At 37.3% G+C, this 24357-nt stretch overlaps 2 protein-coding genes across 3 annotated transcripts in view; both read left to right on the forward strand.

Annotated features, from left to right (window-relative positions):
* The first annotated feature begins 280 nt into the window (after nucleotides 1–280).
* On the forward strand, nucleotides 281–7041 carry colec10 (collectin sub-family member 10 (C-type lectin)). Its single transcript, XM_079626222.1, has 6 exons — nucleotides 281–411; nucleotides 1975–2046; nucleotides 4413–4484; nucleotides 5332–5385; nucleotides 5554–5649; nucleotides 6236–7041. Exons 1-6 carry the CDS (start codon nucleotides 297–299, stop codon nucleotides 6631–6633), a joined length of 807 nt encoding a protein of 268 aa, XP_079482348.1. The 5' UTR covers nucleotides 281–296; the 3' UTR covers nucleotides 6634–7041.
* Nucleotides 7042–8127: 1086 nt separating this feature from the next.
* The window catches only part of mal2 (mal, T cell differentiation protein 2), a 29502-nt gene continuing 13272 nt past the window's right edge, over nucleotides 8128–24357 (forward strand). The window contains exons 1-4 of one of the 2 annotated variants that reach the window (XR_013799194.1): nucleotides 8128–8327; nucleotides 8590–8760; nucleotides 16223–16396; nucleotides 18183–18338. Coding sequence is in view for 1 of the 2 variants with exons in the window: in XM_079624645.1 (XP_079480771.1) it covers nucleotides 8208–8327; nucleotides 8590–8760; nucleotides 16223–16396; nucleotides 18183–18254 (537 nt within the window). In the remaining variant the exon portion in view is untranslated. Of the gene's footprint in view, nucleotides 8328–8589; nucleotides 8761–16222; nucleotides 16397–18182; nucleotides 22636–24357 lie in introns of those variants that run through there. The other variant, XM_079624645.1, reaches the window with a different exon arrangement.

Below are 24357 nucleotides of genomic sequence, written 5' to 3' on the forward strand. Positions count from 1 at the left end.
AGCTTAATAAACTATTTTGAAAATTAATTAAGCATTTCAACATATGATAAACAAGCAATCTTTTAAAAATTCATATAGTATGTACATTTGCCACAATACTATCACAATATTATCTTCATGGTGGCAACACTTTTTTACACAACAGAAATTCCTCACTTGCCGTCTAAGGAGATAGTCTGCGTTCTGGACAGTGTTGTTTGAAAGCTAAACACAGATATGATAAGGTCTGGTAAACATATGTTAAACTCCCCTTTCACTGTCCTCTTGAGAACAGAACGAAGTTTCCAATTCAAGTCATGGATGTACACACTTTTAGCAGGAAACTTTTTTTATTTCTATTTCTTTGTAATTTATACCTTTATTGTACCACAACCGAAATTTGCTCCAACAGCATTCTCCCTGGATCAAAAGGTATTTGTGTTTGTTTTTTTAAATGAAAAAAGGATTTTATAACCTTTTTAATCACTGTTTAATTTTTTTTTTACAGGCTTTTAAATGGTACAGATTTCAGAACAGCCAGTTTGTAATTTATTAGTATCATGATTATTATTTGCTCTGGTCAAACATTATCATTAAATATTAGTTTGGATAAATGACCTTCACTTTGCGAAAATAAATGCTATGATAATTCATGTGGTAACATCTAAATTAATTTAAGTGTCACCCCCCCCCCCCCTTTTTTTTTGTTTTGTTTTTGTTTTTGTTTTTTAATAGACATGAAAATGCACATTCCAAACTTAAATTGTTGTAATTCAAAAATGCTTTGGAATGCTTTCTAAAATAATTGAATGAATGCTATCTTTTGAAGTCTTGGCATGAAAACAAACTGAGGTTTCTACCATTCTTTCATGGTTTTTCATGTTCATTGCTATTTCAAAATAAAGGTCTGAACATGCCTTAGGAGTATGAAAATATTATTGTTGCAAATTGATCAATTACGGCTCCTCTGTAAATTATTTTGAAAATCAGTCACCAAATATGGAAACTAGAGATTGTAAGTTTTCAAATTATATATAGTTTGTCAAGATTAGTTTAGGTTTAGTATAGGATATTACTGTTTTACAATATGTAATGGCTTTGGGCCCACTGGTGGGCCGCTTACACTTAAGGGTAACATTGATGTTAAATAACATTTATTCTCCAAACTGCTTGTCCTAAGCAGGGTTCCAATGATGCTGGAGCCTATTTCAGTGTCTTGGGCCAAATGCAGGGAAACATCCTGGATGGATGGCCTGTCCATAGCAGGGCATTACTCTATCAACCTGAATAACTTAGGTTACACTAACACATCTAAATTTAAGGGCAAGATCAGTTAAAAGCTCTTTGAGGTAACAATTGCAGATGCCCACTGTTTACATTGTTGGCTGGTTTGTTGTTGTCATACTGGGTAGATGAAATCATCTATTTAATGTGCTACAGTAGCTTCTCATATGACAGGAAACCTGCTGGTAAACCCAAAGGTTTAAGCCTTTGTTAAAAAGTGGTTCTGTCATTGAAAGGATCACAGTGCAGCAAAGGAAATTGTCTGGAACATTAACGTGTCAGTGATTATTCCATTACGGTAAACAGCAAGCATTTAAGAGCTGATGCTATTTCTGGATGTAAGGTGTGTGTGCGTGTGTGTGTGTGTGTGTGTGTGTGTGTGCGTGCGTGTGTGTGTGTGTGTGTGTGTGTGTGCGCATGTGTGTGTGTGTGTGTGTGTGCGCATGTGTGTGTGTGTGTGTGTGTGTGTGTAATGATAAACAAATGATTATGACGTTGTTTCATAAACAAAAAAACAAAAACTGTTGAGAGGAAATGTCTCTCCCCGCAGCTCATACTTTTGGCAATGCCAATAAACTCACTCTTCTTGATATTGAATAACTGTCTGTATTTAAACAGCTGCGATGTAACTGAGAAGCGTGTTTGGGTAAGACATGTCTGTACATTTTCTGTTGAGAGGCCCCAATCTCTAACTTTGTCTTCATCTAACAGGTGATCCAGGTGACGTGGGAACAAACGGTGAAGAGGGCAGAGTGGGGAAAACCGGTCCACCTGGCCAGCGAGGTCTCTGAGACGTTGTTGGTTTGTTATTTAATGAATCAGTGATAGATTAAAGGGAAGTTGGTTAAAGCATGTCTGTTTACTGTTCACAGCCAAAAAATATCCAGTAAAATCAAATCAGCTGCTTTAATAAAACTTTCTAATGCAGTTGCTCTTTCTGTGCTGTTAATGGATTTTTTTATTTTTTTATTTTATTTATTTAATTAATATTTATTTTGTATAGCACTTTTCAAACAGATTGTTTCAGGTAAATGCATGTTGACCATAATGAACAGGGAATCTGGCATTAAATAAATAATTTTCTGTTGATCTCTTTTAGCCCCAAATGAGCAGCCAAAGGGAAAAAACACATATGTGGTGAGGTGTTGGTGGAAAATCTTGAAAAGAATCAGTCTCATCTGGGTCCCATACTTCTCTGACAACAAAATAATGTCATATAACAATACATATTTTAAGATTCAAGTCACGTGTTCAGTTAAACAGATGTAAAATTATGCTGCCACATTATTAAGGCAGTAAATACAGCTTTCGAAAATAATGATTGCAATATAAGGAAAATATTATGTCTTACAAATCCATCCGTTTTTGACTACTCTAGTATCCTTAGTATGGGAATCCCAAAATAGGAAAGCAAAGGATAAGGATTAGCGTAGCTGCTAATCATATTATTTCAGACACTTCACACTTTCATGAGACATGACTGTAATAGGTTATGAGATGTATTATGTTAATGCTTGGCTAAAGAGTTGTGTCTTTAATCTAGATTTAAACTGAGAGAATATTATCTGAACCCCACATATTGTATGTGGTTTAGAACCCAGAAGCCTTTTTAAAAAGGAGTCCAGAGTTTTGTGAACTTGTAAGAGTTTTGTGGAATATGTATGTTTATAAAATTGAGCTGCATTACACTGATCAAGCTGTTGGAATTTCCTAAATGCTAGACAGTAGCTTCCTATGTACAACTCTAAAGAAGTGGTAGCATATGTACTACTGTACTAAGTTTGACCTGAAGTTAGCTGTTTGATGTGTCCTTGCCCTCACTGGGCATCAGAGTGTAGCTGGAAGACTGTCTGTTTCTGCCAGACCACATCTTCCCTTGAGGGAAGTCACGTCAGGGGCAGGCAGACATGTTAATTGAGGCCAGGGGCAGCTGTGTCGCCATGTGTTCAAAGATGGAAGTGTAGAGCTCTGCAGCAGACAAGCCTCTTCCAGGCAAGCTGCTAATCGAACCAGTACAAAAACGCCTGCAATTGCAATCACAGAAAGACATGACCTCTTTTCCACACATAAACGTACTTTACTAAAAATAAAATGAAAAAAAAAGCCAAAATGCCAGGAAGGCTCTTAGCCTGTTTTTTCACTCTACAGAATGACCACAGAGGCATTACGTTTTTGAATGGCTGTTTACTGAAAAATTGTGTTGTATTTTTAGCTATGTATCTAAATGTAACATATCTGCAAAATGATTTACATGACAGCTAAATGTTCATCAGAAAAAAGGGAAACTGAGAACTGATGGGGTTGACTGCCAAAACCATGCTAGACTCTGCTTTAATTCATTTTAAACAAGTACAGGAAATTATCATTCCAGTTTTTAATCAACCGCACACCCTCAAAGCAAAAATGAAATCATTCACAAGAATAGAAAGAGAAAAAGTTTCAAGGTTATAAACTAAGTATTGCAGGATGTCATTTTGAGACATTCAGATGGTTCAGTTCCTCTTCTCCACATAATTTTGTTTAGACACAAGGTCAAGGATGGTTCCTGTACTCCACAAATCATTTCATGAATGCCTGTCTGAGGTTTTCCAGCATAGTTTGCCGTATAACTGAAATATTTTAATAAATGGAGCAATCACTGCTGATGGCAAACAGCAACTGAAACACTTCTAAAAAAGATATGAGTATGAGAACATATGTATGGGAATGCCACTCGGCCAAAATGATTAATCACAGAGATGATATTAAATGACAGTACAGAAATGAAAGCAATTGTATCCTATTAATGCTTTGGCAGTTGTATCCTATTATTGCTTTGCAAAACTCAGGAATTCCTATTAACCATTTCCAGATGGATATTTAATTAGGAAGTTTGGTCCAAGGCTGTCACAAGCAGTCCCAAAAACAGCTGTCTCAAACCTTTTAAGGAGCTGGAAAATGTAATTTAATCAGTTTTATATCAAAGATACTGACACAATATAATTTCGCCACACACAAAATGCAATGTTTGAGGCTAAAAGAGTATGCACATATCAAGACTTATTGTGCTTTGATAGTGTGCTTGATTCCATTGGAAAAGCATTGTGAGACAATTTTCATGAATTTTGGCAGAGTCAGATAACCAGTAACCTTGTTTTCTTCTTCCATAGGTCTGACCGGTGAATACGGAGAAAAAGGAGAGAAGGGCCAAATGGGAAAGATGGGCCCTAGGGGAACGATAGGTTAGACTCTAAACAGAGATTGAATGCTGTTTGTTTATGTATGCTATGTTTACATATTATGTATGCTATATTGATAACACTGTGTAAGGGAATCATCTATAGAAAGCCACTTTCCTTTCCACCCCTTTCCACCCATGTTGTGCAGTATTTTCTAATTTGTCTATGCCCTTTTCATTCACTGGTTCATGTTCAAACATTCCTTCCAGACAGGGAACAACACACTTAAATACAACTAAACAGAATCTTGTTTAATGGTAATGATTACTTGTGGTTGATCTGTAAAGTATGTTGAAAATGTGCAGAGCACTTGTTGACTGAAGGCTAAAATGCAGTTCTCATTGATCGAATTATGTAATGTGGATGCCCTTCTAGAAAGTGAAGGTATTTATTGCCCTACATCAATATTTTACACAATACTGTACCAGTGAAATTCCAGAAAATGTGGCACTCCAGGAAAAGAAACAACACATACATAATTTGAAATTATTCTCTACTTACTCTGAACATAATTGCATAATTGAAAAGAAAAAAAGGAAAGAAAAAAATAGATTTACTTCCCAGGTGTTTATTTTTATAACAGGACACAAAACACTAATGTTTCAAAAGGAAAATCATGGTTAGTTGGAGACAGACATAATTTGCTTTGCAGATAAGGGGGAAACCAGTGTGAGGTACTGTATGTGCACTGCTGCCATCTACTGGTTATTCACTCTTATTACTGGATTCTATAAATCATTGATATGTGCTTGCAATATTAATAATTAGAGGTTACTTTTAGTTATTAGACTGTATGTTTAAATTAAATGTCAGAGGTTAAATTGTAACTGTTAATCTGTTACTGTGACAGGTGACAAGGGACAACAAGGAATTGATGGTCTCCCAGGGTTAAAAGGAAAGCCTGGTAAATGTCAAAGAATCTATGTGTTTTCCGCTCTGTCTGAATGCATTTCATATAAGAAAAAAATATTGTACTGTATCTGTCTCTGAATAAACAGTAGGCATTAGATTTTATTCATATTTATTATTGTTTATGAAAACACCGCCTAAAGCTGCACAATTTGTGCGACAGGTACGACCTGTGACTGTGGGAGGTACAGAAAGGTTGTCAGACAGATGGACATCAATATAAGCAAACTGAGAAATGCTGTCAAGTTTCTGAAAAATGGTGAGACTTGTGTGTTTACAGTAATTAATCGAATTTACTTGTGTGATCTCGGTATTGTTTTAATGTTCTCTATTGTGATAATCCATTTCCATGATATTAGGCAACATAAGAAACAATACACAAACCTTGAAGTATAAAGCTTCAAATGGTGCAATAAAAAAAAACATTGATTTAATTATATACTAATTACTCTAACAGATGCATTATAATTTGTTGATTGGCCTAACTTCATGAATATTTCTTTAATTCACAACACCTGTTAAAAATGCTTCATAAATATATTTATTGACTTAAAACCACATTCATGATTTATATAATGATGCAGCAAAAATAGACTTTTTATAACTGTCAACATCATTTTTAGTAGTTGCATGAAGTCAACTTCTTTTTGTGAAATGGATGTAACAATTTTAGTGTGATTAAAAAATGTGGTATTTTTTGTTGTTGCTCCCTTGCAAAATGAATACTAGATGAGCTGAGACAACAGCTCCATTCCATATTGCATGTCACAATTATTTTCACTGAAAACACGGACAAATGTTTACAAGACACTAACCAGTACTATGTTTTGTAATTTTCTTAAAAGTGGTTCTAGGTATCAGGGAGACTGAAAACATGTTTTACCTGCTGGTGACAGAGGCACGGAGGTATGAAGACTCACTTCTAAACTGCAAGTTGCGTGGGGGTTCTCTTGCTATGCCAAGAACCACAGAGACAAACACCTTGCTGGCCAACTATATCAGAGAAGCTGATCTTACTCATGTGTTCATAGGACTACAGGTAGGGATGACAGAGGTGGGGTATGTGTATGTTGATGGTAACCCCCTCTTGAATACCACAGTCTGGGCTCTGCAAGGGCCACACAGCAGTCAAGGTGCCTGTATGCAGCTTGGTAGTACCGGAGGCTGGAGCCAGGTAGATTGTGGAGCCACACAGTACTACATATGTGAGTTTGTCAAAACCAAAAACACTTCAGCAACTTAAGTCTTGTGATGGTTTAATGGCCACAGAGGAAACGAGTTTTTATTTTTATATCATCATTTTAAATATGCTATGCTCATGTATGAGTAAATGTCATATATCTTGTCTCATGTTGGCTAATCTATGTAGATTTTTTTTGTTAAAATGTTTAGATTTTTCTGATTTTATGAAAATTATACACCACTCGTTAAATCACTTAAATTAAATTAAAAGTAAATAGGATAACAAGGGTCTGTTTGTATATGTGTATTTCTTTAAATAACGGTGAGGGAACTTTTCACTGTAAATCCTTCACTGTTAGATCTCACTGTTTTTTTACAGCAAAACATTGGCAATAGTGCCAGCAAATGATTGTAAAAACTAATTACAATAAGCTACTGCAATTGAATATGGTTATTTTCTGATTACTGTACAATGTAAAATATAAAATTATGAATCAACAACTGTTTTATTATTATTAATTTGCAGACTCAAGACTCACTTCTTATAATTCACTTATACTGTTGCTTCATCATTAACTAAATATAATAAAAAAAACAAGTGATTTATTATTGACATGAGGTAATCAGTATCTGTACAGCTAACACTTATTTTCCCAGCAGACAACTAGAAATGTTGCTATCTGTTCACCATGGCATTGTCACATGTGAAGCTAAGGTACTTTTTATAAGTACTGTAGCTCTGATAAATGCTAACTACCTAAACAAACTTCAAATTTCAGTATTCAATGGATATCCCTCATCATTGTACTAACAGAGTCACTAAAGCAGTGGTCTTATCCAAGAAACTAGGCTATAGTTTATGAAAATAGGCCTATGCATCACCTCTATTCATGGATGGTGAATGTTTTCTATCAACAATCACCTTTTCAGAAAGTCTTTTACCACTTTCAATATGATTCCACTTCAACTGTTAGTATATTGATTTCATTCAGTACCTGAATTCAAATCAAACAAATAATTTCAAACTCCATTAACGAATTGTATATCTCCACAAAGCACTGGAAGAAATTTACATTATTTATAGTTTATTGAGTAGGGACAGATACAGTGAACAGATACAGATTATCTTCTCGAAGCAATCCCACGTCAGTATCATATAGTGTTTATTGTCAAGGCTAATTCGCAACACCGCACATTCACGGTTATCTGAGCTTTTTTTTCTGGGCTTTTCTTTATAATCATTTTAGGGTGTAACATAATATTTACTCAGGTATGTTGAACCTAAGCATATGCATTAATCATTAACCAAAGTTGTGAAACCATTCAGTTATTTTTGTACATGGCCAAACAGAAGAAGAAAAAATCATATGGTGCAGGGAAAATAAAAGTTGAGAAGCATAGTAGCATACCTATTTTTTTTCCAGCAAATACCTATTTTTTTTAAACGAGGTATTCATTCACAGTGAATTAAACTGCATGCCCTCAGTCCCAGTGATTTGGCTGAACTGTGGGAGTGAGAAAGGGCCGAACAAAATGGGAGTGGCCACACACCTGTCAGACCTGTTCCTGATACATGACTCCAGCAGAATTCTCCTATGCATTAGTCTTTTGTTCAACCTGTGCTTGTCGAGCTGAATGAGGATGGCGGAAACACCGAACCCGGCCACTACCTCCTTCCCAGCACCGACTATTTCTCTACCCCTCGGAGTGGAAATACTGAGGACGTATTCCGGGGCCCTGATTTGTTTGGAAATTGTAAGTGTTGTTTTTGTTTGTAGCTATTTCAAGACTTACTGGGTTAAACTTCTGTAACTCACAAAGGTGTGTCCCTTGTAGTATTATGGCAGTACACCTTGATAACTAAGTCATAATAATATGGCTGTTATGATTATTTAATCTTTATAGTCTATATTAGAATACAGTAATACTATATTAATTATGGCTGTACACACCAATTATGCTACACAATCTTTGAGGTCTTTGAATTCAGAATTTTTTTTTTTTTTTCAAACACCAGGTGTTTGGAGGATTGGTGTGGATATTAGTAGCATCGACGAATGTGTCCGTGCCATTGTTGCAAGGATGGGTGATGTTTGTGTCAGTAACCATGTTCATCTGTTCATCTGTATACCTCGCCCTGTTTCTGCTGGGCCTGGCTGACAAGATTAACACTGACTGGAATTTCATGGTGAGTGTGTATTTCTTTGCAAATGCAAACACATACATGGAGTTGACACTTTAGTGTAGATTATTGTACACACATTTCCAGGACAATCCTCCAAGTAGAGTTTAACCCACCTGCCTCAAGGTCACAGGGTTGGTAGAACAGGAAATAGGGCTTACAAGCTTTAAGGTAAATTTTCAGGTTATTTTATATGCTAGGAATTCACTTTTAATAAAACTACATCTTTATTTGTGTAATAAAAAGGCCACTTTAAAAACATCAGAAATTGTAGTTATTGAATAGCTATTACACTACATTAAGATAATGATTTGATCTCTGATTTCTGGTGTCACCACAACTAACAAATTTGTCCCAATTAACTTTTTTTAAGTTGCTGTAACAAGAAATACCTGTGAATAAAACAAAATTAGACTCCCTTTGCCAGTGTCCACACATTGTTATGTTTTTTCTTTGTTGTGCTCAAAAATGAACACACGTTATGTTTAATTTAATTAAATGTGAGAAAGATAAATGGCAAGAAAATAAAAATCACAATTCAAACAAGTTCCGTTATACAATGTCAATGTACAAGTACAATGTAAGTTAGATTTCGAAAGGGAAAAAGTGTAAAAAAATGTAAAAAAAATCTTACATTTAAAAGAAATTTCGGTAACATTTTAGAATACTGTATCTTACTTACTGCATAACTAATAAGGAATTATTGAAGAACTAGTAGGTAATTATTCATTAACTACTTCTTCACTACTGTTAACTACTAAGGAATGTGTTAACTAATCAGTATGTAATAGAATTTTATGATTGTGTTAAGTAACAGTTAGTTAATCAATAACTAATTAATTCTGTCATACCTCCTGAAGAATTACTACCAATTAATTAAGGTTCAATAAAAAATAACTAAGAAGAAACTAATGATCAGTCATACAAAACTAACCTCAGATTAGTTTTTATATTTTATTTACAGTACTGTGTGTGTCTGTTTTCCTCAGCATTGAATGCCATTGAGTAAATTCATGTATTTGAGGCAACGACTGAGGGAAACTGAAAATATAGGGAACTTAATAGTAATTAATGAAGAATTATAAAAAAATTCTTCAGGAATTATTTATAACCTGAAACAGTATTCTAAAGTGAAAATATAGGGAACCCATTAGTAATTAATAAAGAATTATCAAATAAATATCCAGGGATTAGGCTACTTATAACCTAAAAAACGTATTCTAAAGTGAAAATATAGGGAACTTATTAGTAATTAATAAAGAATTATTAGATAATTCTTCAGGAAATACTTAGAACTTGAAACAGTATTCTAAAGTGCAAATATAGGGAACCCATTAGTAATTAATAAATAATTACCACATACTTCTGACTCAAATAAAACTTACTGTAAAAAAACCCCCACTATTAACGTAATCATCTAAAACTTTGTAAAATACACTATACAATGACTCGTTTAGGCTACATGATATCTTCCTTTATTTCAGATGATATTTCGTTTTTAACATGTACAATACTGCCTACACTCTTAGAAGAAAAGGTTCTATATAGAACCTTAAAAGGTTCTATAGGCGCTTCGTATTTGGAACCCCTAAAAGGTTCTATATACAGAACCCTTTTTAAGGGTTTTTAAGAACCAAAAGTGTTCTTTCTTGTCATTATAGAACCTTTTTAGCATAAAAGGTTCTTTGGAGTTGAGTAAAGAACTCTATGGTTCTATATAGAACCCCAATGAACCCTTTTTTTCTAAGAGTGTATATTTAAACTTGTTTAACAAATATTTTAAAATCAAAAGTTAAACCTTTAAAAGGCATTCAAATAATCAACTGGTCTCATTTCCACGGTAGTGGTGCTGGATCTCATGCGGGAGCTGGGCTCATGTTCACGGTAGTGGTGCTGGATCTCTTGCGGGAGCTGGGCTTGTGCTCACTGTAGTGGTGCTGGATCTCATGCGGGAGCTGGGCTCGTGTTCACGGTAGTGGTGCTGGATCTCTTGCGGGAGCTGGGCTCGTGTTCATGGTAGTGGTGCTGGATGTCTTGCTGGAGCAGGGTTCGTGTTCACGGTAGTGGTGCTGGATATTTTGCGGGAGCTGGGCTCGTGTTCACGGTAGTGGTGCTGGATCTCCTGTTGGAGCTGGGCTCGTGTTCATGGTAGTGGTGCTGGATCTCTTGCGGGAGCTGGGCTCGTGTTCACGGTAGTGGTGCTGGATCTCCTGTTGGAGCTGGGCTCGTGTTCACGGTAGTGGTGCTGGATCTCTTGCGGGAGCTGGGCTCATGTTCACGGTAGTGGTGCTGGATATCTTGCGGGAGCTGGGCTCGTGTTCACGGTAGTTCACTTGAGCAGTTCGGGACCAGAGGTGAAGGGAGTTCCAAGCCAGACGGGATAAACGAAAAAAGAAGCTCAGCAGGCATGACGCTCTTAGTCACAGGCGCGGCGGTTATGACGCATACTGCCTTGGGCTCGGCAGATCTGGCATGAAGTGCTGGCTCGGCTGGACTGGCGTGAAGTGCAGGCTCGGCTGGACAGCGGTGAATCGTCTTAGGCGGGTCAGGACTGGACGAGACCAGCGGTGAGGGCAGGTCAGGACCGGACAGGACCAGCAGCGAAGAGGACTTTGAGCTGGGCAGGACCAGCGGCGAAGAGGACTTTGAGCTGGGCAGGACCAGCGGTGAAGAGGACTTTGAGCTGGGCAGGATCAGCGGTGAAGAGGACTTTGAGATGGGCAGGACCAGCGGTGAAGAGGGCTTTGAGCTGGGCAGGACCAGCGGTGGAGAGAGCTTTGAGCAGTAGGGACCAGAGGTGAAGGGAGTTCCAAGCCAGACGGGATAAACGAAAAAAGAAGCTCAGCAGGCATGACGCTCTTAGTCACAGGCGCGGCGGTTATGACGCATACTGGCTTGGGCTCGGCAGATCTGGCGTGAAGTGCTGGCTCGACTGGACTGGCATGAAGTGCAGGCTCGGCTGGACAGGCGTGAATCGTCTTAGGCTGGGCAGGCATGACGCGAATCGTCTCAGGCTGGGCAGGCTGGACGTGAATCATCTCTGGCTGGGCAGGCACGACGCGAAGATCGGGCAGGTTGTGAAGATCTGGCAGGGTTGGTGATTGAGTGGATGTGGTGTCTTCACCTACCTCACAGACAGTGAGGGAAGAACCACTCAACCATAGTACATAGTCTATATAATGAGCCAGCGAACAAATAGTCGCAGCTGCAGGAACTTCCTGATAAAGCCAATCATCCAGCCCACACCAAAAAACTTTTTTTTTAAGGTTTTCTCATTCCAAGAGGTTTCTTGCACCAGATCAAGGAAGTCTTCAACATAGTCCTCGATCGGCCGACCATCCTGGAAGAAGTTGAGGAGAGTACGAACTGGGTTCACCGGGGTGAGGAGGATACCCATCCTAAGATCCCTGGGTCTCCGTGGGGCTCTTTTTGGCCGGTTATTCTGCAACGTCAAGAGGTCCGATGAAGAAGAAGATGGTCAGGCGATGTACAAAAAGATACTCTAGTTTATTTTCACAAGCAAAATCCAAACAACACTCGAAACAGTGTGCGTGTGCACAAACAATAACCGGCAACTGAACAGTGGCTGTAGAGGAACTAAAATACACACAGATAATGAAAGAACACCAGGTGACACAGATGAAGGTGATTGACAAGACACAGGTGATGAAGATGAACTAATGATAAACAGAACACAGGTGATGACCGTGAAGATAATGAGCAGGTGAAGGTGAGGGAGGATGATGGGAGATGTAGTGCAGACACAGACGGAGATGAAGGTAGAGAATGTGACACTATGTATTTGAATAACGTTTAAATGGTGTAATATTTGTGAATTTGATAATGTAGCCTACTTATCCATTTTCTTGCGATTGCCGTCAATAGCCCGCCCACAGTTGTTCTGATTGGCTGTTGGTTTTGATTGATTTGTATGCATCTCGCAGTTGCGTCACGTCTAGTGTGGACAGACAAATTATTTGTCGCTGGATCTTTTCGCGTCGAGTGTAGTTAGGACACGGTGTTAGGCTCAGATAAATCTAATAGCAAGATTTAGGTGTCAAAGAATAAGCATTGTGCCAGTTTTCAATAGTGGCCATGGCCTCAACTCCAGTGCTGAGTAATGTCTACTCTATAACCATGATTAATGTTCATGGTCTACCACACTTATGTAACAATTATTTCACTGAAGGCGATTTGAATGTGGAACCACTGTGCAGTTTATTAAATGAAACACACCAAACTAACAAAAATAAACCAAAATGTACTGTTATAAAAACATGAGTTTGAGACTATTAGCGGAATTGGTGTCATAATAAACATGAAACACACGTCATTATTGTCATTGGTGAATCCGACCAATCATGAAACAGCTGTGTCAATCGTCATCAGAGCTTGTGCAGCCACTCTGGAGAATCAGGGGTGGCATAGTCAGCCGTCTGCTCTTGAATCGCTCTTGCGGTACTTTGATGTTATGCATCACAGTGACGTGGCGTCTCAAGTCGGGCAAAATTTCTAACCGGCATGCAAACTTGTCTAAACTTGGCATAATTTCGAGTCAGATGCTGATCGGTCTGCACAGCAGAGTCCTGCACGGGTTCGGGTACCCGACGGGTGACCCGCAAATTTTGCTCAAACGGGTGAAAAATATCCAACTGTGTCGGATACGGGTGCGGGTCGGGTCGGACACGGGGGAAACGCGGGTCTAAACACGGGTTCAAAACAGTCACGTGCAAATGTAAAAATAAATGCATATTTTTAGGAACACATCTACAAAACTATCCTCCAGGACAAGTTCGAAATGCATCGTTTACACAGACTTGCAATGTTCCTGCATCCTAAACTGAAAAGTATGGAGCTATTTGCTGCTGACAGTAGTGAAGTGGCAAGCGTGCACAGTGAGATGCGGCGCCTTGTGAAAGGTCAGTATTAATGCAAACACAGCCACAGGGAAAAAAAGTTATATTTTTATTAAATAACATTTGAAAACCTGTACACCAAACTGAATTGTAACTGAACACCAAATAACAATATTAACTATTGAGAGGTCATGAAAAACGTCACAAAGAAACGGCAAAAGTAGCCTAATGATTAGGCTATTGAATAGGCTATGTCAAATATAGCCAGGAGACAGAGCAGTCTGTTTTCTTTCGTTTTGAATTGTTTTGTTTAAAAGTACACATTTCAAGCTTTCTATATATTTCTCAGGTCTGTGAGGCTTATACGCTGAGTTTCGTTAATTTCCAGTTCATGCGCCGTTGCCTCTGCTCCGTGTCCTGATGCCTGCTATTACTTCTTATTTATTAAATTCAGACAATTGGTTATAAAACATTGATTAAAATTAAGATAAAATTAATACAAAACGAAATTCACTTTAAAGAAAGGCTCTATACAATAAGAAACTTAATGAAGTGGTCAATAATGTCTGCCGACTCTGTCTCCCGACATATTGCACAACTTATGATCTTAGGCTACTATGCATTTCACTTCTCATATAATCAACATTGATGAAATAATATAGAAATATATATAAAATTGTGAACCTGATGTGCTAGACGAAATTGAATTGTTTTGTGGTAACGTTAGCCATGTTCTTTAGGCTGTTGGCTTTTTGACAGCTTCGGCTGTTGTCCTTGTGTTAAGGCAAGCCGCCAAAGGCAATACAAATTTGAAAAAAGTGTGTCTATAATGTGATTGGCTAAACTGATTTTATTTCGGGTGCGGGTCGGGTCTCGGTTCTATTTTAAGCGGTTCGGGTCGGGTTGCGGATTTTAATTAGTGCTGCTGTCGGAAAACGGGTCGGATGCGGTTTTAAGCAGGATTTACAAAATCGGACCCGTGCAGCTCTCTGCTGCACAGCACCACATGAAGTCGAACACAACTAATAACAAAAAACACTAAAGCAAAGGAAGCACAAGACATGATCATATGAAGAACAGGGAAATCACATGACATGACCAGAAACATGACAAAACTGGGACCATACTGTAGATATGTCAATTACAAAATAAAAGTCATGGAAACCTAAAAGTGATTTAAAACCCAAAACCAAATCTGACATATTCCCCGCTCAAAAATATGTCTCCAGATGCCCTGGCGAAACATCCACACAAAAAAACACAAAACAGTTAATAAGGGTGGTGGATTAGAGGAGGTCCTGGGGGAGAGGGGGAGGGGGGAGGGCCAGTCCCGTGAAGAGGAAGAGGGCGTGGACCAGAGCTTATATCATGGAGTATGGGCAGACCAGGGATGTTGAGCAAAGGCTGGCCTGGATCATGGAGCAATAGCATGCATGAAACATCCAGCAGATGACTACACTATGCAGGATCTGGTGGCCACGGTGGATTCAGCAGGGATAGGTACCACCAGAGTGTAGCTGGTGGTTGTGATTTTTTAACCAAAGCAGCACAGATTACCTTGTGGACTCAGGTGGCCATGGTGGAACCAAGGCCAGGGCAGTCCTCCTGAAAGTCTGTGAAAGGACTGTGTGGTCGTGACATGGGTCATAGACAGTCCTTATACGGCCCAGGTAGATGACTCAAAAAAGAGCTGTAGCCGTCGCCTCGGAAGGAGCTGTGGCGATCGCTGCCGCCTCGGGAGGAGTGAGCCTCACACACACACAGCATAGCGGTGGTCATTACAGGAAGTACCATGGACAGAGGTATGATCTCAGGAACTACCGGAGCTATACTTCGAACCACATGGACTTGATTGCTGTTCGCACTGACCTCAAGAGTGGATCCATTACACTAGTGGTCAGTCTTGTCCATCCCGAACCTGGTCCATTAGCTAAGGAGGTTCGTGGTGAACCAAGCTCCATGGCTGTTGGAGCTTGGGACGTATAGCACCCCCTGGGGAGCCCTACCAAGGGCGCCCTTGGCAGCAAGCAGGCTGAGGCATCTGTGCCGATGGGCTGGGTGGAGGCAGCAGCGGGCCGTCGGGGCAATGTTGGGCGAAGTCCGATGACGCCAGCTTGGGAGATGGGAGCGTCGAGCAAGACTACTGTGTATTGAAGAATACACTTAGCTCTGAAAGCGAAAACATATTTGCATGTTGCCGGCACTCTTCCTTTATACCCACGAGGTGGGGCGGAATTACGCTAAGCAAATTCAGCGGACCCATGGCATTTGCTTTCCATTGGCTCGTTTTATTACTGTTCGAAGAGGATAGGCTTCTAAGCGAACCCCATTTCATCGTCATTCGACGTAACTCGAAGTGACAACAAAAGGGAACTGAGGTTAATAAGAGTGCAACGATATATATATATATATATATATATATATATATATATATATATATATAATTATGTTGCTCATTTTAGTCAGTGAATACATTTAAAACTAATTTAAAAAAGCTAATATAAGTTATTACCCCAAGTAATTATTAACTTGACAGGATTCTCTGAAATACAGTCTTTTGATCTGGTGATCTGTACACAACATAAGATTTATAAATTGTCTTCCATTTACAGGATATGTTCTACCATTTCATCGCTTTGCTGTTTTATTTTGGTGCATTCTTGCTGGAGGCTACAGTTTCATCTGCGGGCACATATCAAGTAAACAACACCTGTATTGTTAGACCCAGAGGCAATATAATGACATTTCTGGACTATCGGGAATACAGCATTAATGTTGCTGCTGCGGTGAGTTGTTAACACTACCTTTATTTTCCCTTGCTTTTTCATTGTACCCCTTTAGCGTAATTTTTTTATGAGCAGGTTACATCATTGCTTTCAGTATACCTTAGCGTCAGATCAAGACGCATTACATTTTTTGTTTGTATTAGTAAAAATATAAATATATTTTTTTTAATATTTATACTTATACTGTATTTTTGTATATATATTTCAAAATTAACCCACCCCTACCTTAAACCTTAACCATTTCTCAACAATATAAAACACATAACAGGCAAATAAAAGTGCATTCATTTGTATTGTCAAGTATTTTGTTACAACGTGGATGCAGCAGAGATGAAACAGGATTTAAGTGCAGCAGCTTTATTCAAAAACAAACTCAAAACTTCACAAAACAGAATCTCGGGAACAGGAACATGAACAGAACAACCATGAACATGCAACGTGGAATGACAAAGAACTGATATAAACACAGGGCTTAAATAGACAGCAAATGAGGAGTAAATTTACAAGACACATATGAAATTAAACTAAAATCAAATCAGTTACCATGGAAACAAACAGGCAGGGGGTCGGAGAAAGACAGAACTGAACTAATTAACAGATTAACCCAACACAGACAAGAACAAAAATCAAAACAAACTGACAATGTGACATATTTATAGCAAAAACTGATCCAAAACAGGATAAAAGTATTAAAAACAACTGATGTTGCATTCCAAGTTTTCTGAAGTACGATATACACCCTATATACACCCGAACCTTAGCATGACGCAATCAATCACGAGACACACGAAAGCTGATAACATTTTACAATCAAAGCTGATGTAACATTTTTCTAGCAGCAATTTTTTAATGTGTGCACAGGATGAGGATCTTTATGGCGGATGTGTACAGTGATCGATTTGGTACTGTTCCTAACACAAACCAATTGTTTGGTACTTGTACTTTTTGAAATATATTGTGACAGCACTTGAATTTGAATCATTTCTACAGTTTGGTGGATTATATGTTCCTATGAAACAATACTGCATAATTTACACAAAATTTCTCCCTTTGACAAGACATTTTTTTATAAGACACATTTTATAAATGACCTGTTCATTCCAAAATCCACCAAGCCTGTTATATACCATGTTTTATTTTATATAATATATAAATGGGTAGGTTTGGGTAAGGGGTTTTGATTTAAAAAGTGCTTTAAAAAGTGATAAGCCATATTATGGCGAAAAATAAATGACAGTAATAACCGAGTGCACAACTGATGCTGATGCATTGGTTACTTCCAGGTCAGTTGTGGTCAGTTGTGATTGGACTCCTTTCCAATGACCTGTAATTCACTTGATTTGAGACATGAGACATCACTTTAATTTGCTTTATTTATTGTGGTTTATTAATGTGTAATGTGAGATAGATACTTTATTGACAGGAAGTCTTACTAGTGATTGCATTGTGTTGTTAAGAGATATTTACAGACTGTGATGACGCATTTCCATGGATATTAGCATTGCAAATTTACCCACATTTCTATACATTTTTACGTAATATAAGTGGTTCATTATGTTTTCTATTAAATACAAAAGGGGTTCTGGCTTCTCAAGTTAAGATACAGTACACAGCATGAATTATACCTTACAAATGCCTTTTCAGAATTTGCTACAGAATACAGAGGAACCAAATCAAACCCAGTAAATTATTAAACCCAGCTTAAACCCAGCAAATTAGATATTAAAATAGTATATAGTGATCTTAATCACCTATGTAAATAATTCTGTTATTTCTCTCTTCACAGATATTTGCCTTTATAGTGACTTTGTGTTATGGCTGCAGTATGTTCATGGGCTTCAGGAGATGGAGAAAATAGCACACAAAAAGTGGAGCATATGTGACCCATTCATATCACGAATGTCTTCAAATGTCACCTGCACTATTATGGACATTACACAAGGTGATAATGGTACCACTGGTTTACCACAATGTTTCCAAGTTCTTTATTCACATTAAAGTAAAGAGTCATTTTAACAGCTGTAAAATATTTAACATTTTTGGTGATTTGGCCAAAAATGATATACAATCATATTTAAATTGTACTTGTTTTAAGATGTTATCCTTAAACTTCAATGGTGCTCAGAGAGGTACAATATTTCACCAGTCAGTGCTAGATTTTGATTTGACCTTATTGGTAATATTTCTAGATATATTATCAGTCCCAAAAACAAATAGTAAATCCCTTTTCACCTGTATTACCCTAGTGAAAAATAAATATACTAAAATGTATTTTAAATACATTTATTTTATGTTAAGTATACTACAAATACATTTACATATTTATTGTACTTTTGGTATACTAAATGGGTATACTTAAAGTCTTCTAAATCAGAACAAATAATTTTGGTAACATTCGATAGTCCACTTTAGACATTCTACAAACTATAAGTAACTTTGCAACTACATGTCAACTAACTGTCATTAGAGTATCAGTACTGTCTGCTTAATATCTGCTAACACTTTATTTTGTTGGTCCCAAATATTCTATTGACTATAAGATACTTGGCAACTAGAAGTCAACTTATTCTCCTAACCGGAACCCTAACACCTAACCATAACCTAACAGTCTACTGAAAGTCTACTACAGCCTACTAATACTCTAATGACAGTTAGTTGACATGTAGTTGAAAAGTGACTTATAATTGAATGTCTAAAGTGGACTATCGAAATAAAGTGTAACCATAATGTTGTACGTAATGCACTTAGTTATCCAGAAAAAGTGCTGAGGACCAACTAAATATATACTTAAGTATATTTGATTGTGCTAAAGTGGAACTATTGCAAGTATACTTTAGGTACACTTTATATAGTCAAGTCAACTCACCTTCATTTGTACAACGCGTTTTACAATACCGATTGTTACCGACAGCTTTACAGTGATAATAGGAAATTAATGCAACAACAATTGTTGTGGCTGTACAGCAGTTCCTAGAAGAAAATCATTGTCCAACTTAAGTAAGTTTTGATTGATTCATTTCCGTTGTAAAAATCCTTAGCTTTATACTGTTTTTAATTGAAAACAGAAAACTTTGAATGCGTTCTGACCTTTCATTTACACTACAACAGTGTTTTGGTGGCCTGAGAACGCAAATTTTGAAGTAGTTTTTTTTTAAACAAAACCATTATCATCTCTGTGTAAACTTCTAAAATGTGAATCTGTGAAAACGGTGACGGCATGCCAATGTGTATTACGTGTGTTTAGCCTCTATAGGCATGTGGGTAACATTTTAGAATACTGTTCCTAATGAGTAAAGTAATATTAACATTCTAGTAACTACTATTAATTAACAAGACACTCTAATTAACAAATTAGTAAGTAGCGCTCAGTTGAATGTGGTAGTTCACTATTAGCTAATCAGTAGCTACTATTTTTTTCATACCTCTCAGAGAACTATACAGGTTCATATAATTAAAGCTCCAGTCCGTACATTTTTGGGGTTAAAAATTATCCAAAACTTTTTGAGCAAGTACATAACCAGCCAGTGTTCAAAACTATCTGCTTGCCTCAGCTCGATTCAAAACGATCAGCTTGTAATAATGTTTTTAATTCCAGTGGATTTCCGCAGAAAATTTGAGCATGTCTTTGCGTCATTACGTCACATCTGTACACATAAAGAAGGTGTCTCGGCTAGGAGGCTATATTACATGTGAGGATATTGGAGGTGGAGATTTATAGCCTTTTCTCACAGCACTTGATATAATTAAACGTATTAATTTGATGGCCGATCCAGAAAGGTTTAAACTACAATCACCAGTGACAACTGGAGACTCCCCTGTTGTAAAATGCAAAAGACTTCGGAGTGGCTACAGAAAAAAAGAGACTGCAACCGGGCCTATGCGAAAACAAGGATCAATATCTGAAGGGCATTAAATGTAGTCACGCAATGCTGATGTTGTTAACATTAACAATTTGAGAACAAATGATAATTTACACTGTTTGACGTGATATGATAAGCGAGTTAGATTTAATCAGCGCGATTAACTGCAATGCTTTTTTTCCTCTTAGTTGGTAAGAACAAAAGTGGATGTTACTTACTTGTTCAGATGGCATTTTCCAGTGAAAATTCTTAAGTTGGTCATACTGTAGCCTACTTCCAAAAAGTAGAATCTGTGATTCCGAATGCCAGTATCCCCACCGGCGCGGTGATTGACAGCCACACATTCTCCTCAAAACACTGGATTCATCTGCACTGTGCCGTGTCGAGGCTCGACTCACGTGAGGTTGATAATTCCGTGAATAACAGCAATTGCAGATTTCGAACAGAGATGGCGACAAAGAGGAAAAACTGCGGACTGCAGCTTTAACAATTTATAATAAAAGGTAACTGTAACCCACTAGTTATGACTCAAGTGTTACTACATCCTTCTAAAGAAACTACTAATTATTTGGATCAGTATTCTAAAGTGAAAAACATGATAACTAGCCTACCTATTATTTCCTGAAGTCATTCCAAGCTTTTCAGATTGTTATAAGACTTAAATATAGTAATAGTAATTGAGTCATTACTAGTGGGTTACCATTACCTTATATTATACATTATGCATTATTACCGGTAATATTAATTATGAACCTGTATATTAGTTCTTAGTAGTCTTCAGTGAGGTATGAAAAATAATAGTTACTGTTAGCTAATAGTGAACTACCACATTCGACTGAGCGTTGTACTTACTAACTCGTTAATTAGAGTTTCTTGTTAGTTAATAGTATTACTACTAGAATGTTAATAGTGTGTTACTCATTTGTTCCTGTATAGTTATTCATTAATGAAGGAACAGTATATTCTAAAGTGTTACCGGCATGTGTAGATTGGCAAAGATTGGCATCAAAGATCACACCCAGGTTCCTAACTGACAACGAAGACATGACAGAGCAGCCATCAAGTGTTAGACAGTATTCTAGGTTAGCTATTACGTGCAGAGGTTTTTTGTCCAATAATTAGAAACTGTTTTATTCATAATTAAGTAATAGTAAATTACTAGTCATCCAATTTTTTACACAGTATCAGCTATGCGTTCCGTTCAACTATGTGATCGGATGATAAGAGCAAATCATTTGTAACTCTAATGAGAGCTGTCTCAGTACTATCATACGGTCGATACCATTTCTTTCTAAAAATCTTTTCTAGTATCTTTGACAGAAAAGGTAGATTCGAGATCGGCCTGTAATTGACTAATTCTCCAGAATCAAGTTGCATTTTCTTTAATAAGAGGTTTAATAGGCAGCTTCAAAGTTTTCTGTACATATACAAAGATGAATTCATGATATTAAGAAGAGGATCTATGACCTGTAGAAGCATCTCTTTCAGTAGCTTAGTCGGTATAGGGTCTAACATGCATGTTGATGATTTAGATGATTTAAAGAGTTTAGACAATTCTTCCTCTCCACAATTTATGAATTGTTCCTTGGGACACTACAATGCACTGTCTGAAGCAATACTGTAGTAGACGGTTGCATGGTTATAATTTTCTCCCTAATATTATATATTTATAATATAATATATTTAATATAATTTTTTTTACCTAACTCATGTTACATTTTATAATAGCTTTATAAACCATACATTTTTTTGTAATACCCTGTGGAATTTTCTGTTTTGGTGAAATGTGGCCACTAGAGAGCATACTTTTCATGAATTATAAAAACTAAAATGCAACTGCCTGGTTCCTTCATTGAAAGTTTTTTTAGAGCAAGCTCAGTGTAGATACTATCAGTACCCACAATATACTGTTAAAGTCATTGCAAAATGCCAGTTACAGAGGCGTCAATTACATGTATTAGAGTTAATAATAGACCCTGTTGATAAAGATTTGTTTGTTGTACAATTACTCATTTCAAGGGGAAATGTTAAACAATTTGTTTCACTTTTTAATTAATGTTGGGTAACATAAGAATTGTTTTTTGGCAGGACAGTAAGATTGAACAAACACCGGAAACTCCAGAAGAAAAAAAAAGTGTACAGTAGTTTATACATTTGTATGCTTTAAAAAAAGATAAATATAACCAGGTAATACTCATCACAGTGTTTAAACAGAGGTTGTTATGAAATGTTATGCAAGTTTCTAAACAATTTAATCAAATTGTTGGTGGTAGTTGGGTCTGTATCTGTTGAATCTTAAGAAAATATGGTCATGTTTCACTCTTTAAAAAATATATATTGCTTTTAATTTACACTGATTTAAATAACAATAAAAACATTTTATACAACATTTCGTACTGCTATTTTATTTTATAGTCGTTAACATTTAATTCGATTGACAATTGCATTTAAGTGAATAAACTCCAAAGTGAACCATTGTATTGTATTGTAATAACAGCAGTTTGGGGAGAAGTTAAATTGTGAAACTCTGATCATGTTAATATAATCTCTACCTTTCCCAAAGTATTCCAGGTATTGTTACTTCAGCCTGTCAATGCCCTTTTCAACATCAAAAGACAATGTAGCACATGGTGAACCAATTCCAGCAGCGTGAATAAACAGCATACATTATTAGCTGCCAGTAACGTAACCAGTATGATCACTGTGCACCAGTTTAGTCATTAAAACGGCAAAATGGGAGGCTAAAACTTTCAATTAACTCCTCTATTTAAAAGAGACAGCGGCCACAATGAGTTAAAGGGATAGTTCACTTTTAAATTAAATTTTGGTATGTTTTAGCTTACCTGAAGGGCATCCAAGATGTAGGTGTCTTTGTCTCCGCAGTAGTTTCAATTTTGATATTTTTAGGTCAAACCGTTCTTGTCTGTCAGTCATATAATGCAGGTATATAGGTACTGTCTCCAAAAGCATGCAGAGATGTCTCTAATACCATGCAGAGAAAAGTCCAAATTAAAAAATTCCCCATCGTAAGTGCACATTGATGGCCTAAGAAACGAAACAAGCGATTTGTGTGATAAAACGAATAGTATTTATATAGTTTTTATCTCTTTTACACAACGATGTCCAAGTGATCTGTTTACATCGGATTTCTTCCCCGAAAACTATCTAACCGCCTTCGAGTGTACGTTGCATTTTTAAACTCAGCAGAAACGCGTGTGATTGGCTGCACGGCTCAACGTATGCCTTTGACTGATCTGTACAATGAAGCGAGTAGTGTGTCAAGCAGCCTGTTCTCACCCAAATGCGTCTCTATAGCACGCAGTGTGTTTATCGTGCAATTTATACGCGAAAATTAGTTTTTACGTGGATATGATACGCAGTTTTGCGCGTGCATATGATACGCACTTAATTTCGTGATATACACACGCACCCCACACCACTAATCCTACCCAAGCGTATAATACACACGCACCCTACCCCACCCTAAACCCAACCATGTGCTATCCATGCGTATACTATGCACGTAAAAACTCATTTTCGCGTATATATTACACGATAAACACACTGCGTGCTATATAGACGCATTTGGTGAGATCGGGTTGTGTCAAGATAGAAGGCTTACAAATTGGGAATAATTGAAAACTCAACACTCCCGGATGAGTTCGCGCGAGCTTAGGCCATCAATGTGCACTTACGATGGGGAATTTTTTTATTTGGACTTCTCTCTGCATGCTATTAGAGACATCTATATGAGACACTTTATACACTGTTCACTCATTGGCCAGAGGAGAACTGGCCCCCGACTGAGCCTGGGTTCTCCCAAGGTTTTTTTTCTCCCTTCTGTCACCTGATGGAGTTTTGGTTCCTTGCCGCTGTTGCCTTACCTTCTGGCTTGCTTAGTTGGGGACATTTAATATTCAATTATTTTCAATAATTTTTTTTGTATTTTCATGTTATAACTGTGAAGCTGCTTTGATACAATCTGTATTGTAAAAAGCGCTATATAAATAAAGATGACTTGACTTGACATCTCTGCATGCTTTTGGAGACAGTACCTATATACCTGCATTATATGACTGACAGACAAGAACGGTTTGACCT

The sequence above is a fragment of the Phoxinus phoxinus genome, assembly GCF_949152265.1.
Source record: "Phoxinus phoxinus genome assembly, chromosome: 10".
Taxonomy (NCBI): domain Eukaryota; kingdom Metazoa; phylum Chordata; class Actinopteri; order Cypriniformes; family Leuciscidae; genus Phoxinus; species Phoxinus phoxinus.

Coding starts and splice junctions, on each gene's coding strand:
- colec10 (XM_079626222.1), top strand. CDS start 297: ATGGATGTACACACTTTTAGCAGGAAACTTTTTTTATTTCTATTTCTT. Junction 412..1,974: donor CATTCTCCCTGGATCAAAAG/GTATTTGTGTTT, acceptor TTCATCTAACAG/GTGATCCAGGTGACGTGGGA. Junction 4,485..5,331: donor GGGCCCTAGGGGAACGATAG/GTTAGACTCTAA, acceptor TTACTGTGACAG/GTGACAAGGGACAACAAGGA.